General features: G+C 49.6%; 1 protein-coding gene across 6 annotated transcripts in view; it reads left to right on the forward strand.

Annotated features, from left to right (window-relative positions):
* The window catches only part of Pde4a (phosphodiesterase 4A), a 40,107-nt gene extending 34,183 nt beyond the window's left edge, over positions 1-5,924 (forward strand). For all 6 annotated transcript variants that reach the window (XM_051155980.1, XM_051155985.1, XM_051155981.1 and 3 more), the window contains 5 exons: positions 206-305; positions 826-980; positions 1,089-1,211; positions 2,738-2,920; positions 5,152-5,924. In XM_051155980.1, coding sequence (XP_051011937.1) covers positions 206-305; positions 826-980; positions 1,089-1,211; positions 2,738-2,920; positions 5,152-5,796 — 1,206 coding nt within the window. In that variant the 3' untranslated portion in view covers positions 5,797-5,924. The remainder of the gene's footprint in view (positions 1-205; positions 306-825; positions 981-1,088; positions 1,212-2,737; positions 2,921-5,151) is intronic.
* Positions 5,925-16,860: the final 10,936 nt, after the last annotated feature.

The following is a 16,860-nucleotide window of genomic DNA, read 5'->3' on the forward strand; positions in this document are numbered from 1 at the left end:
GTCTACCTCTGTCCCCCAGTGCTGGAATTGCAAGAGCACCCCATCAGGCCTGGCTTTTTTATGTGGGGTCCAGGCTTGAGGCTCGGGTCCTCATGCTTGCATAGCAAGCCCTGTACTGGTTCAGCCACCAGCCCAGATGATCTTCCTCCTCCCCCGTGTCTGTGCTCTGCCCTGACTCTCCCCTCACCTCTTCTCCTTGCCCCAGGCCGTGTTCACAGACCTGGAGATTCTTGCTGCTCTCTTTGCTGCCGCCATCCACGACGTGGACCACCCTGGCGTCTCCAACCAGTTCCTAATCAATACCAGTGAGTGGCTTTTCAGGGCGGAAGACAGGCTCAGGATGTGGCCATCTGGCCTAGGAGCAGCCCCTTGCTGAATGGAAGTGGAGCTGGCCCATCAGACTGGGCTGAGAGGCTGGAGCCTAGTCTACCTGGAGCTGGGGCCGGTGGGGGATGAAGGTGGAGCCAGTGTGCTGTGCAGACTGGACCACATGGGGAGTGGTTAGCCAGGCTAGCTTTGGAGCTTAATATACTGATGGGAGCCAGCCTGCTTGAGGGCCTGCCTTCTGGGCATGAAATTGAACCAACAGAACTAGGGGGTGGAGACAACCAGCTGGGGGCGGGGCTTGTGAGGATGGGACTGGCCTGCTAGGCTAAGGGTGAGGCCCACCAGAGGAGATGCAGAAACAGTCTAGGTTGGACAAAACCAGCCTGAGGGCGGGGCCTATGGTGATGCGCTCCTGGACCGGTGTGGCAGGGGCTGGGTGTGCACGGGGGCGGGGCGTGGTACCCAGGGTCGCCTCCCCTGACCTCAGTCCCGCCGCAGATTCGGAACTGGCCTTGATGTACAACGATGAGTCTGTGCTTGAGAACCACCACCTGGCTGTGGGCTTCAAGCTGCTGCAAGAAGAGAACTGCGACATCTTCCAGAACCTCACCAAGCGGCAGCGACAGAGCCTGCGCAAGATGGTCATCGACATGGTGGGCGGGGCCGGGCTGTGGGCGGGGCCGGGCGGGCCTTAAGAGCCCTCCAGTTCTGCAGATGCCGGGCAGGCTTTCACCACCTGAGTTGATATACCTTGTCTTCAGGTGCTGGCCACAGACATGTCCAAGCACATGACCCTCCTGGCTGATCTGAAGACTATGGTGGAGACCAAAAAAGTGACCAGCTCTGGAGTACTCTTGCTGGACAACTACGCCGACCGTATTCAGGTGCCCCAGATCCCCAGACCCTGGCTGTCCACAGACCCTGCCTCCTGAATAGCTCCTCTTGCCCTCTTCCTTGTTTGTTTGTTTGTTTTGTGGCTTTTTGTTATTGTTGTTTGTTTTTTTGTTTTCTGAGACAGGGTTTCTCTGTGTAGCCTTGGCTGTCGTGGACTTGCTTTGTAGACCAGGCTGGTCTCCGCCTGCCTCGCCCTCTCAAATTCTGGGATTAAAGGTGTGTGCCACCACACCGGCTCTTCCTAGTTTTTTTGTTTTGTTTTGTTTTGTTTTGTATTTGTCTGCCTCTCCCATCTTTTCCAACCCATGTCCCTCTTTTCCTCTCTTTGTCATATTCCCTTTTCCATCTTTCTCAACTCCTTCCATTTCTCCTCCCCCCTGGTCTGACCATCCAGCTTCTCTCACCACATACTCCATCTTGCCCCATCTTTTTCCCACCTCTCTCCATTTCCCTCACACACACGTCTCGCCTCTACTTCCACCTTCATTCCATTTCACATGCCCAGCAAATGCATGCGCGCGCGCGCACACACACACACACACACACACACACACACACACACACACACACACATTGGAGTTAAGAAAACCTTAGCCCTAGTGATTGTCTGTAATCCCAGCATTCCAAAAGCAGAGACGGCCAAATATGGTGATGCACAGAGGCAGGCGGATTGATGTGAGTTCGAGGCCAGCCTGGTCTACAAAGTGGGTCCAGGTCAGCCAAGGCTACACAGAGAAACCCTGTCTGGAAAAAACAAAAAAAGCAGCCAGTGCTACACAAAGAGACCCTGTCTTGAAAAAACAAAAGCAGAGACAGGAGGATAACCACAAGTCTGAAACCATCTGGGACTCAGTTTGGAGACCATTTTTAAAATGCAAAATTAGGGAGGGGCTGGAGAGATGGCCCAGAGGTTGAGTACTGACTGTTCTTCTAGAGGTTCTGAGTTCAATTCCCAGCAACCACATGGTGGCTCACAACCATCTAGAATGAGATCTGGTGCCCTCTTCTGGCCTGCAAGGTATACATGCAGACACAACATTGTATACATAATAAATAAATCTTTTTTTTTTTTTAAGGCAAAAATTTAAAAACCCTAAAAAACGTGCTGAAGAGATGGCTCAGTGGTTAAGAGTACCCACCTGCTCTCCCAAAGGTCCTGAGTTCAATTCCCAGCAACCACATGGTGGTTCACAACCATCTGTAATGTGACCTGATGCCCTCTTCTGGCCTACATTCAGGCAGAATACTGTATACATAATAATAAATAAATCTTAAAAAACAAAAAACCTAAAAACTAAACCTGAGCGTGATATAACCTGTAATCCCAGCACTTGGAAGATGGGGACAGGATCAAAGTTCAAGGTCATCCTTAGCTACATAGTAAGTTCAAGGCTAACCTGGGCTACAAGAGACCCTGTCTCATTTAAAAAAACAAACAGAGGGAGAGAGAAGACAGCCAGAGGCCCCACAGACAGATTCAGGCTGGCCTCTGACGGTCCCTCCCTGTGCTTGCTAGGTCCTCAGGAACATGGTGCACTGCGCAGACCTCAGCAACCCCACCAAGCCCCTGGAGCTGTACCGACAGTGGACCGACCGCATCATGGCCGAGTTCTTCCAGCAGGGCGACCGGGAACGGGAACGTGGGATGGAGATCAGCCCTATGTGCGACAAGCACACAGCCTCCGTGGAGAAATCTCAGGTACAGGCGCAGGGCCTCAGGTCCGAGCCAGCGCTGTGGCACGGCAAGCTCGTGTATGTCGTTTCCGTGTCTGTGGGGATGGCAATGATCATCTGAGGCACGTCACTCCTTTCTAAGGCTCATCACCACCCATCTCCGATTCTTTTGCACCTACAGTAACACCAGCCTGATTGTAACCCTTTGTGTGTTGGGTGGGTGGCTTTCATTTGTTTTGTTTTACATTTGAGCCTTAGACTTGCTGTAGCCAAGGGTAAATTTGATTCTCTGATCTTTATCAGCACCATTGATTTGTGGTACTGGGAATGAAGGCCAAGGCTTCATGCAGGCTAAACAAGTATTTGTGGTTTTGGCTTTTGTTTTGTTTGTTTTGTTTTGTTTTCCTGAGACAGTATTTAATTATGCTTTCTTCAGATCTCATTCACAAATTGTGATAGTAGTCTTATTTTTGCAAGTGGGATTGACAATACAATTAAAAAAAAAAAAAAAAAAACAAGCCAGGTGGTGGTGGTAGTGGTGGCACTTAGCATTCAGGAGGAGGCAGAGGCAGAGGCAGGCCTGGTCTCTGTGAGTTCGAAGCCAGCCTGGTCTACAGAGTGAGTCCCAGGACAGCCAGTGCTGTTAAACAGACAAACCCTGTCTCAAAATAAATAAATAAATAAAAATAAAAAAAGATGGGTGTGGTGGCGCACACCTTTAATTCTAGCACTGAGCAGAGGCAGGCAGGATCTTTGTGAGTTCAAGACCAGCCTGGTCTACAAAGAGTCCAAGCCAGCCAGGGTTATAAGAGAAACCCTGTCTCAGGGGGGAAAATTCCTGTCTGTGGGTCAAGGAGATGGCTTAGCAGATAAAGGTGCTTGAGAGAAATTATTCCACAAGATTGGCCTCTGACATTCATGCCAGTGTCCCCCAAAATAAATTCAAAAATTTTTGAAACAGGCTTTCTCTGTGTAGACCTGGCTGTCCTGGACTCATTCTGTAGACCAGGCTGGCCTCGAACTCAGAGGTCCACCTCCTCTGCCTCCCGAGTGCTGGGACTAAAGTCATGCGCCACCACTGCCTGGCAATTAATTAAATTTATTATTAAACATGTTTCTGAAATTTTTGTTTTTTAAGTTTTAGTCTATGGCTCACTGTATATCCCTGGCTAGCCTGGAGCTCATTATGTAGACCAGGCTGGCCTGGAAACTCAGAGATCTGCCTGCCTCAGTTCCCAGTACTGGGGTTAAAGGTCAAGTGTGCAGGTGCACGCCTTTGATCCCAGCACTCGGGAAGCAGATCTTCCAGAGGACTTGGGTATGACTGCCAGCAACCACATGGTTGCTCTAGTTCCAGAAGCCCAAGTCACTCATTTGTCCTCCTTGGACACCAAGGAGGCATGAGGCACCCCAGGCAGGCAGAACACACACGAACACACACACACACACACACACACACACAATTTAAATGAAATACATTGGGTAGGGGTGGCACACACCTTTAATCCCAGCACTGGGAAGGCAAAAGCAGGCAGGTCTCTTGAGTTCGAGTCCAGTCTGGTCAACAGAGCAAGTTCCAGGACAGCCAAGGCTACACAGAGAAACCCTGTTTCAACAACAAACAAGAGACAGCAACAGGCAGCCAGGCTTGGTAGCAGACATCTTTAATCTCAGGGAGACAGAAGCAGGTCAATCACTGTGAGTTCCAGGCCGGCCAGATCTTCAAAGCCAGTCCAGGACAGCCAAGGCTAGAGCAGGCAAGATCCCTGGGATTGCATGGCCAGCCTGGTATAGATAGTGAGTTCTGGGCTAGCCATGGGCTACACACCAGTTGATACATATGGAACTATTTTTAACGTGCTTGAGTGTTTTGCCTATATGTGTGTATGCTCACCATGTGTGTGCAGGGCCTGCAGAGGCCAGAAGAGAGCATCAGATCTCTTGGATCCAGAGTAACATGGGTTTGAGCCATCATGTGGGTGAACCCCAATTCCCTACAAGAACTAGTGTAGGCATGGTGGCACACGGCTTTAATCTCAGCACTCAAGGAGACAGAGGCAGAGGCGGATGGATCTCTATGAGTTCGAGACCAGCCTGGTCTACAAAGCGAGTCCAGGACAGCCAAGGCTAACACTGAGAGACCCTGTCTTGAAAAACCAAGCCAAAGAAATTTTTGTTTGTTTGTTTGTTTGTTTTATTGAGTAGATCCTGCTAGCTCCATCAAGCACTTGTTGAGACCCCATTTCTTTTCCCTAGGTGGGCTTCATTGACTACATTGTCCACCCGTTGTGGGAGACATGGGCAGATCTTGTCCACCCTGATGCCCAAGATATCCTGGACACATTGGAAGACAACCGGGATTGGTATCACAGTGCCATCCGGCAGAGCCCTTCCCCACCCCTGGAGGAGGAGCCGGGAGGGCTCGGGCATCCGGCCCCACCTGACAAATTCCAATTTGAGCTCACCTTAGAGGAGGAGGAAGAGGAGGAGGATTCACTGGAGGTTCCAGGATTGCCTCCAGCCGAGGAAACCCTCCTGGCTCCGGATGGCACCACAGGTCAAGCTACAGAACAGTCCGTGGTCAAAGGCGGGAACACTGCGGTGCTGGAGGGCGAGGAGGCCGTGAAACAGGAGCCAGTCTCAGCTTGTGGTGCTCCTAGGGAGGCTGTGGGCTGTTCCTTCAGCCATGGAACCCCCATTCTGCCTGACTTGAGGACCCTGTCCCCCTCAGAGGAGGCCCGGGGCCTCCTGGGCCTCCCCTCCACGGCAGCAGAGGTGGAGGCCCCCAGAGATCATCTGGCTGCCACGAGGGCTTGTTGTGCCTGCTCTGGGACACCGGGGGACAATTCTGCCATCATCTCTGCTCCAGAGAGGTGGGGGTTAGGTGGAGACCCTGCCTGATCCCCGTTCCCTTCTCCCTTGGGTCCTCCCGTCCCCCCATGCTCTCCACTCACCACAGACCACCTCAACGACTCCTGGCCCTCCTGAGAAAAAAGGAAACAGAAAAGTGGGGTTTTTTTTTCTCTTTTCTTTTTTTTTTAACTCTTTCCCCCCTGCCCTTACCCATGGGATCTTTTTGTTGAGGTGGGGTATGGGGAGCCAGGAACTGAAGTCCCCCAAAAAAAGGGATTTTATTTTTTGAATTTTAATTGTAACGTTTTTTTTAGAAAAAGAACAAAAAGGAAAAAAAAAAAGAACGAAACACAGCAACTGTAGATGCACTTCCCCTCCCCATTCCTGGGTCCCCCCTCTTTTCCACTTCACCCCACCCTTCATGTCAACCTCAAGGCCAAGGCGCCATCTTCCTGCCTCTCTTGAGACTCAAGCGGAGGTGTGGCACTGCCTTTCGGGCTGTTCTTCTGGGCTTCAGAGGGAAGCTAGAACCTGATTGGGAATAGCGTAGAGAAAGCCACAGGAGGGGGCTGGTCCATAGCAGGGACCCCTCTCCCTGGCTCACTGTCCCCTCCCACAAAGTCTTCCGTCTCTTTTTTTTTTTTTTTTTTTTTTTTTGTACAATTCTGGCCACATGGATGAAAGGGTGGTCAGAAGAGCTGTTACTTTAAGATCCAGGGACTCTTGGTTTCACACACACACACACCCGCCACCAGCCTCAGCCTGGGGTCTCGGGATGCCATCTTCCTGGTCCACTTTGGGTCACTTTACATTCTCTCCGTTGGAGGAAGGGGGCTCTGTTCCATGCGCACAAACACATCCTCCTTCCAGCTGCTTCTTCCTCTTGTTTCTGCCTTAAAGATTCCTGTGGCCATAGGTGACGTCTCCGTGGTTCCTGCCTGCTCCCTGGGCGGGCAGCAGCCCAGCCTACAGTCCCCTCTGCCAGCATTTCCCAGCACCCACCCAACTACCCTTTCAGAGTGTCACTGCCCCACACTACACCAACTCATTGCCCTGGGAGGAAGCAATAATGGTGTGTGCCACATCCTCCCATCCTGGGCAGCCCTTTCCTCCCCATCCCCACCATTTGAGCCCAACTGTCCCCCCACCCCAAACCCACACACCCCATCACCACCAGCCACAGGCAGTCCCTAAGCAATACAGATAGAGCAAGGCCATTTTCTCCAAGCCATGGGGGTGAGGGGACTTTTAAAAAGGAATGACCCCATATCCCCCCCCCCCCCCCGCCACACAGAACCAATCTGCAGCAGGGCAGTGGGGGTGGAGGGGGGCTATCATTCCTTGCCTGCCCTGTTCATCTCTGTACACGGTACTGTAGCCCCACCCCAGTTCCTCCCCGGCTATCCATCTGTCGGCCCCACTAACCCACTCCCCCCAACCTACGAGCTTACAGGGTTTTTGTTTATTTGTTTATTAAGCAAGAATAGTTTCTGTCCTAGCTGGTGATGAGAGCAGGCCTCCTTCCTTCCCATGTGTGGGCTTTCTGTACATACTATAAGGTTGGCGTATAAATTATTCTATTGAGACAGAATGGGAGGATGAACTTGCCTTTCCCTGTTCGACCCCAGGGAGCTGTACTATATTCCCTAGATGGAGGGGAGGACATGCTGCCAGTTCATGGGAAAACGAGGGCTGGGCATGCTCCCTTCTCCAGAAGCCCAGGGTCGGGGTTAGGAGGATTGACCAGACCCCTGGATTCAGTCAGGGCTCCTTCCCGCTGGGTGGGTGCAGGACCCCGTGAGCTGCCTATTTGTTGTCGACATTGACAGTTGATCGATTGGTCTGTGGATTGACAATCAGTCCTTCAATCTTGTTCCTAATTAAAGTGAGGCTCTCACCGATGCTTCCAGCGCATGGCTGACACGGCTTCATTCATTTGTTTCCTTGGGTTGGTTTTGGGGTTTGTTTGTTTAAGTTATTTTGGTTGTTTTGTTCTTTTTGTTTGTCGACACAGGGTTTCTCTGTGTAGCCTTGGCTGTCCTGGACTCACTTTGTAGACCAGGCTGGCCTCGAACTCACAGTGATCCGCCTGCCTCTGCCTCCTAAGTGCTGGGATTACAGGCATGCGCCACCACTCCTAGCTTAGGTTTATTTCTTTATGTTAAAAAATTTTTTATTTGAGGGTTGGGCACATATCAAGGACAACTTTTGAGATTCAGGTCTTTTACCACGTGAATCCAGTGAATCAGAGTCACCTGTCCATTTTCTCTGAAAACCTGGGTCTCATGTAGCCCATGCTGGCCTCAAGCTTGCTACGTTACGTAGCTGAGGCTGGCCCAGAAACTCTGAGATTGCAGAAGTGTGCCACCATGCCTCATTGATACATGGCCTCACTCTGTAGACTTGAGGTCTGGTATGTAGCTGCCTTTTTCTCTCCTGATTCAAGGCCTTTTGTTGAGAACGGTCGTGAATGCAGCAGCACCCTGCCCAAGTACTAGGATGATAGGCCTGTGTCCCCATGTCAGTTCATGCAGAGCTGGGATGGACTCCAGGACTTCCTACATGCCTGGCAAGCCTCTGCTCACCCCAGCCCTAAATTTCCATATGCCGTAAGTAATCCTGACACACTTTGGTGTGTTTGTTTTTTTGTTTTGTTTTTCAAGACAGGGTTTCTCTGTGTAGCCCTGGCTGTCCTGGAACTCTCTTTGTAGACCAGGCTGGCCTTGAACTCACAGAGATCCTCCTGCCTCTGCCTCCCCAGTGCTGGGATTAAAGGCGTGCGCCATCACACTTGACTTTTTTTTTTTTTTTTAATTGACTACTGTGTAAGTAATGGAAGACACATGTCATGCTAGGCCAAGTGTTTGGAAGCCAGAGGGCAACTGTGCAGTGAGTTCTCTCCTTTCATGGGTTCTGGGAATGGACACAAGTTGGCTTATGAGGCAAGCCCCTTACCTGAATACCCATCGCACCAACACAGGGAAAGTTGTTTTTTGTTTTGTTTTGTTTTTAATCTCTTTTAATCTTGTTTTGAGATAGGATCTTTCTACATCTCTCTGGCTCACTTGGGAAACTGTAGACCAGGCTCCCCTCAAACTCAAAAGACCCAGCTTAATCTCGCTCTCTCTCTTTTTAAATATATTTATTTATTTTATAATTTACATTAGTGTGAAGATGTTAGATCCCTTGGAACTGGAGTTACAGTCAGTTATGAGCTGCTATGTGGGTGCTGGGAATTGAACCCGGGTTCTGTGGAAGAGCAGCCAGTGCTCTTAACCTCTGAGCCATCTCTCCAGCCCAATCTCTACAACTCTTTATCCTTTATCTCTCTCTCTCTTGTTTTTTTTTTTTGGGGGGGGGGTTGTTTGTTTGTTTGTTTGTTTTTGTTTTTTGTTGTTTGAGACAGGGTTTCTCTGTATAGCCTTGGCTGTCCTGAACCAACTTTGTAGACCAGGCTGACCTCAAACTCACAGAGATCTGCCTGCCTCTGCCTCCTGAGTGCTGGGATTACAGGCATGCACCAGCACAGCACAGCCCTTAATCTTTTTAAAAATAATTTTTATGTGTGTAATTGTTTTCTAAAGGTGTATTTAGTTATTTTATTTCCTTTTGTTGTTGTTTGTTTATTTGGTTGTTTTTGGTTTTTTGACACCAGGCTTCTCTGTGTAACAGCCCTGGCTATCCTGTACTCACTTTGTAGACCAGGCTGTCCTTGACATAACCGATAGAGGTCGGCCTGCCTCTGCCTCCTGAGTGCTGGGATTAAAGGCATGCACCACTGTGCTTGCTAGGTTTATTATTTTTATTTGTATGTGCTTGGCTGGTTACTTGCATGAATGTCTGTGTACCATGAGAATGCAGTGCCAGGCTGGAGATATGGCTCAGAGGTTAAAGGCCCTGGCTGTTCTTCCAAAGGTCCTGAGTTCAATTCCCAGCAACCACATGGTGGCTCATAACCATCTATAATGAGATCTGGTGCCCTCTTTTGGCGGCAGGCACACATGCAAGCAGGACATTGAATACATATCTTAAAAAAAGAAAAAAGAAAGAAAAAAAAAAGACAATGCAGTGCCAAGGAAGCCCAGAAGAGGGCGTCGAGCCCTCTGGAATTAGAGTAACAGTTTGAGCCACATGTGGGTGCTGAGAACTGAACCCAGTTCCTCTGCAGTAACTGTAAATTTTTGTTGTTGTAGTTGTTGATTGTTGGTTTTTCGAGACAGGGTTCCTCTGGGTAACAGCAGCCTTGGCTGTCGTGGACTTGCTTTTTTTTTTGGTTTTTCGATACAGGGTTTCTCTGTGTAGCCTTGGCTGTCCACCTGCCTCTGTCTCCTGAGTGCTGGGATTAAAGGTTTGCACTACCACTGCCCGACCTTTTTTTTAGGTTTTTAAGACAGAGTTTTTCTGTGGAAACGCCCTGGCTATCCTAGACTCACTTTGTAAACCAGGCTGGCCTTGAACTCAGAGGTCTACCTGTCTGCCTCCCTAAGTGCTGGAATTACAAGTGTGTGCCACTGCGCCTAGCTTGATTTGGTTCTGTCTGTTTGTTTGTTTGTCTTTTCAAGACAGAGTTTCTCTGTGTAATAGCCCTGGCTGTCCTGGAACTCTCTTTGTAAACCAGGCTGGTTTTGAACTCACAGAGATCCCTTGCCTTGATTTTGGTTCTTTTTTTCCACACCAGGTGTGGTGGCTCAAGCCTTTAATCCCAGCACTCGGAAGGCAGAGGCAGGTGGATCTCTGTGAGTTTGAGGCCAGCCTGGTCTACAGAGTGCGTCCAAGACAGCCAAGGCTACGCACAGAGAAATCCTGTCTCGAAAAACAAACAAAACCCCAAAGGTTTTCACATTACATTTATTTAGTGTGGGGGTGTGAGGTGACTAAGGATGTGTACATGCCATGGCACACAAAGAGGTCAGAAAACACCTTTCAGGATTTGGTTTTCTCCTTCCTCCATGTGAACCCTGGAATAGAATCCAGGCCATCAGACTTGGCAGCAAAGGCCTTCAGAACCTGCTGAGCCATTTTGCTGACTCCTGGATATTAGGTTCTGTGGGTGTCCAGAGACCCCTCCCCCACCGACATATTACATTCTAAAGCAAATTTCCAAGTCTGACTAAAGATGTAGGGCATCTTGGAGGGGCCTGGCGATGGCTAAGGGGATAGAGGGGCTTGCTGCCAAGTCTGACAGTCTGAGTTCCGTGCCCAGGCCTTATGGAGGAGGGAGATGACTCCCACACATTGTCTGCTGACCTCCACTTTTGTTTTCTGGCACAAATGTGCCACATGCAAACAAAGTAAATAATTGTAGTGAGTATTTTTTGTTATTTTTGAGACAGTCTCAGTATGTATCCCTGGCTGGTCTGGAGCTCACAGAGATCTCCAGTGCTGGGATTAAAGTGGGCCACCATGCCTGGCTGGATTTTTTTTTCTTTTTCTTGAAACAGGATTTCTCTGTGTGGCCTTGGATTTCCTGAACTCAATTTGTAGACCAGGCTGGCCTTGAACTCAGAGATGGATCCACCTGCCTCTGTTTCCTCAAATGCTGGCATTACTGGCATTTGCCACTGCACCCCTAGCTTTTTTTTTTTTTTTTTTTTTTCCTAAAATAAAAAAGAAAAGGCTTGCTGGGCATGGTAGCACATGCCTTTAATCCCAGCACTTGGGAGACAGAGGCAGGCTCTGTGACTTCGAGGCCAGCCTGGTCTACAAAGGGAATCCAGGACAGCCAACACTACACATAGAAACCCTGTCTCAAAAACCAAAACAAAAAACAAAAAAAGAAAAGGCTTATAGTATAAATTGTCTAAGTCTGGAGAGAAGTCTCCAGAAGGGGTTAAGAACACTTGTTGCTTTTGCCAAGGACCCAGGTTCCCAGCACCCACACGGTGGCTCCCAAGTGTATGTAACTCCAGATTACAACAGTTACATTGTCCTCCAGCCTGGAACTTCAGAGCATTAGACTCCCTCTTCTGTCTTCCCTGGGCGCTGCACACACATGATGCACAAATATACACTCACATGACACATAAAAATAAATCTTTTTAAAAAATAGTTATTACAAGCCGGGCATGGTGGCGCACGCCTTTAATCCCAGCACTCGGGAGGCAGAGGCAGGCAGATCGCTGTGAGTTCGAGGCCAGCCTGGTCTACAAAGTGAGTCCAGGATGGCCAAGGCTACACAGAGAAAACCCTGTCTCAAAAAAAAACCCAATAAATAAATAAATAAAAATAGTTATTACAAAGACTAAAGAGCTGGCTCAGCAATTGAGAGCACTGGCTGTTCTTCCAGGGGACCTAGGTTCAATTCCCAGCATCCTCATGGCAGCTCACATCTGTCTTATGACTCTGGTTCCTAGGATCTGACACACCCACAGACATATATGCAGACAAAATACCAATGTCCATAAAATAAGAAACCCTAGCCAGGCATGGTGGCACACCTTTAATCCCAGGGAGACAGAGGCAGGCAGAGCTCTGTGAGTTTGAGGCCAGCCTGGTTTACAAAGTGAGTTTAGGACAGCCAAGGCTACACAGACAAACCCTGTCTCAAAAAAAAAAAAAAATAGATAAACACTAATTAAAAAAAAAAAAAGAATATACAGAATTCCTTGACTGGACATCCAGTAGTCATGAAAGTGGTCAACCACAGAGCTCCACTGTAAGCTGCATAGTACATTAATCACAGCAAACTTCTGGCTTTAAGAAGGTGTCTGGCCGGGCGTGGTGGCGCACGCCTTTAATCCCAGCACTCGGGAGGCAGAGGCAGGCGGATCGCTGTGAGTTCGAGGCCAGCCTGGTCTACAAAGTGAGTCCAGGACAGCCAAGGCTACACAGAGAAACCCTGTCTCAAAAAACCATTAAAAAAAAAAAAAAAAAAAAAAAAAAAAAAAAGAAGGTGTCTGGCCTAGGCTTAAGGGAAGGGTTATACAGCTGGGTGCTGATGGCACACTCCTTTAATCCCAACACTCAGGAGGCACAGGCAGGCGGATCTCTGAGTTTGAGGCCAGCCTGGGCTACAGAGTGAGTTCCAGAACAGCCAGGGTTACACAGAGACACTCTGTGACGTCTCTGACTTTCAGTTGTCCCATCTATGAAACAGGAAGGTGAGACCATAGCTGCGAGGTAGAGTATGCTTTTCCCGGATTGAGACCTAACAGCATACCAAATATATATAAAGACATCATCAAGATTTAGGGGTGCCCTAGGACCCTGTAGAATTGTTGTGCCCCCCACACACACCTCAGTGGAACTGTGAATCCCTGGCCAGCCTAGAGCTTAGCATAGAGTAGGTTGCCCTGAAAGTTGTAGAAAGCCAATGACGCTCTCTCCAGTGCTGGGTTGAGATGTTATTTGCCGTGCCTGGGACTTCTCTCCCTTTGTTTTTTGTTTTTTGTTTTTTGTTTGTTTGTTTGTTTGTTTTTGTTTTTGTTTTTCGAGACAGGGTTTCTCTGTGTAGCCTTGGCCATCCTGGACTCACTTTGTAGACCAGGCTGGCCTCGAACTCACAGCGATCCACCTGCCTCTGCCTCCCGAGTGCTGGGATTAAAGGCGTGCGCCACCACGCCCGGCTCACCCTTTGGTTTTTCAAGACAGGGTTTCTCTATGTTATCTTGGCTGTCCTGGACTCGCTTTATAGACCAGGCTGACTCTGACTCCCGAGTGCTGGGATTCCAGAAGTTCACCCCCACGGCCCAGCTAGGCTCTTTTTATGTTTGTTGAGACAGGGTTTCTCTGTGTAGCCCTGGCTGTCCCGGACTCACTTTGTAGACCAGGCTGGCCTCGAACTCACAGAAATCCACCTGTCTCTGCCTCTGCAGTGCTGGGATAAAGGTCCATGCCAACACACCTGGTGACCTTGAACTTGAACTCTTGATCCTCCTGCCTCCTCAGCGATGGGGTGGCGGGCATTCTACCCTACTCCCCTCTTTGTACATTTCCTTTCTGTGAGGTTACTCTGTGACCACTGACTCCTGGACTACACTGGATGGTTCGGGAATCAAATGACACATTCAGGACAGGTGTTAGGACAGACCACCTGATTGATTGTGCCAAGAGCAGTTCACAGGAGACAGCTGTCCCAGAGGATGAGAGAACCCAGAGGATGAGCTTGGAACCCAGGTGGAAAAGCAAAACTGAAAAAAAAAAATATAGAAGTTTCCAGACTATCTTGAACTTTATGCCAGAAGCAAAGAGAAGACCAGACATTGTCCCAGGGGATCTGGCAGGGCTGAGGAAAGTCACTAGGCTGGAGGTCAAGAGGCCACAAGTAATTCTAGGCTGTAGGGGGACCTAGAGGGTGAACCTGCTCCCAGACTGTTTCCCCAAGTGCAAAAGGGTCGGTGGGCTGTTAACACATTGGACGTTAGAGCACAAGCCAAATGACAGTTCCCTGTGTCGCTGAGCTGAATTGCACTTCAGTGTCCACCAAGCCCAGAAGGGAGCTTCAGACTCTGAAACTGGGGTTACAGATGATTTAAAGTCACCATGAGGGTGCTGGATCCTCTGTAAGAGTAGCCAGTGCTCTTAACAGTGTCACTATGGCTCTGGCCTGTGTGTGTGTGTGTGTGTAAGAGAGAGAGAGAGAGACAGAGAGAGAAAGAGAGAGAGAGAGAGAGAGAGAGAGAGAGAGAGAGAGAGAGAGGAGAGAGAACGCGCTTGGGTGTCAAAAGACAACTTGTAGGAGTAAGTTCTCTCCTTTCACCATGTGTGGGTTCCTGGGATAAAATTAAGGTCATTAGGTTGTGGACAAGGGCCTTCATCTGTTAAGCCATATTGAGTGTCCTGTTTGGGGTTGATTAAGAAGGCCTCACCAGGCATGCTGGTGCATACCCTTACACCCAGCACTAGGAAGACAAAGGCAGGCAGATCGTTGTGAGTTCGAAGTCAGCATTGTCACCGTAGACTCTGCCTCAAAAAACTAAAATGACCATGCATACATAGGGTCTCTCACAGCCCAGGCCATCCTGGAACTCTATATGTAGCCAAGGATGCCCTCGAACACATGAGCCTGTTTCCACTTCCTAAATGCTTATGCCATCACACAGGCTTAAACAAAGCTTGAATCTGAACCAGTTAATTTATTTACGTTATTAACAGTATTATTCCCGGTCCCAGAACAGACAAGGAGCCCGAACTGGGCGCAGTGGCCCTCGCGCGCCCCCTAGTGGGTACCTGCAAAACCACACGAAGGTCAGGAAGTGGCGCAGGTGCAGACCATCTGAGAGGCAGAGCCAGGATTTGGGAGACCGTTCCGAGCTGTTATTGGCTGAGGTCGCTGTCAGTTGAGAAAATAACCATTCAGAGTTCTGGCCGCTCAACTTCTGGGCTCTGTGGTCTGGAGTCCTCCTAATGACCTTGCTTGCTTTCAGTTGGATCTTAAACAGGACCCTAGCGTGGTTTTCCTTGAGAGTACCCTGGCGTCAGTCCTAATTTAGAGAACACCTAGTTTATCCTTTTGGTTTTTTTTTTTTTTCTTTCTTTGTTTTTGTTTTTCGAGGCAGGGTTTCTCTTGTAGTTCTGGCTGACCTGGACTCGCTTTGTAGACCAGGCTCGCCTCAAACTCAGATCCACCTGCTTCTGCCTCCCGAGTGCTGGGATTAAAGGCGTGCGCCACCACGCCCCGGCAGAGAGTTTCATGTAGCACAGGTTGGCCACCAACTCTCATATTGTTTTGCCTGGCCTTAAACTCCTGATCTCTCACTTCCACCTCCTGGGATGAGAGGCACGCACCACCACCCACCCCGTTCACCTAACACTGTGACCAGCTCGGGTGATCTCACCGTGCTTTCCGCTCCCTTAGGGAAAGCTTGACGGGGTTCTTCAGAAAACCATCTCTTCAGAGGAGCTTCGATGTCCTTCCTCAGAGAACCCTAGAATCAGTCACCTCACCCCAAAGCTCCTCACACTGTTCTCTACTTCCCACATCGGAGATCCTGTCTTGTTCCCATTTTCTCAGGATTCCCCCATATCACCTTCCCACACTCCTCAAAATATCCCCTATGTACTCCCGCCGCCCCCCCCCCCCCGGCACCCCAGGTAGGGTTTCACCCTGCTGTCTGGGTTCTCACTCTGTAGACCAGGATGGCCTCAGGAATCCACCTGTCTCTGGCTCCTGAGTGCTGGGACTAAAGGGTGTGTGTGTGTGTGTGTGTGTGTGTGTGTGTGTGTGTGTGTGTGTGTGTGTGTGTGTGTGTGTGTGTGTGTGTGTGTGTGTGTGTGTGTGTGTGTGTGTGTGTGTGTGTGTGTGTGTGTGTGTGTGTGTGTGTGTGTGTGTGTGTGTGTGTGTGTGTGTTTGCTTGTTTTTGTTTTAATTTGTCTTGTTTTCTCTGACAGCTTTCAATTGAAGGGAGCTTTTTGGTGACATCGTGAACAAAAGAAAGCCCAAAGCTCCTTTTCCTGCCCCTAAATTAGAAGGAAAAAACAAGACTCAGATCACCCCTTAAAATTGAGGGGGAAAGCCAGGCGTGGTGGCACACCCCTTTAATCCCAGCCCTCAGGAGGCAGAGGCAGGTGGATCGCTGTGAGTTTGAGGCCAGCCTGGTGTACAAAGCGAGTCCAGGACAGCCAAGGCTACACAGAGAGACCCTGTCTCGAAAAACAAAATTAAGAGGGGGAGTGTTCAATTGGCAGAGTGCTCGCTTATCAGACACAAAGCCCTGAGCTCTGTCTGCAGCACTGTGGGGAACTGTCACGTCCCCTCAGCACTCTGGCAAGGGAAGCAGATGGTTAGGGTTTCAGTCTCCCCCTCTTGTATGCATAGTGAGCTGGGGGCCAGCTTGGGATACACGAGACAGTACCAGAGGTGGTCAGAAGAGAGCGATGGATCCCCAAGAACTAGAGCTACAAACGTTTGCGAGCTGCCACATAGGTGCTGGTAAGCAACCCCCAGACTGTGCTGGTGTTGGTGCTGGTGTTCTCAGCGCAGAACGCGGTCTTTGCATTCTAGGGGTATTTTGGGTGGGTGGGGGGTGGGTGGGGGGGGCTGTGATCCTGAAGTATGTCATGCCAGCAGGAAGCACACTTGCAAAGATGCCACCCTGAAGACATGCGATCTGTTCTGAGTCCCAAGGCACCTGGTGACACCAGAAGGACCTAAAAAGATCTTGTCCTGATGTA

Source organism: Acomys russatus, chromosome 14 (assembly GCF_903995435.1).
Source record: "Acomys russatus chromosome 14, mAcoRus1.1, whole genome shotgun sequence".
Lineage (NCBI taxonomy): Eukaryota > Metazoa > Chordata > Mammalia > Rodentia > Muridae > Acomys > Acomys russatus.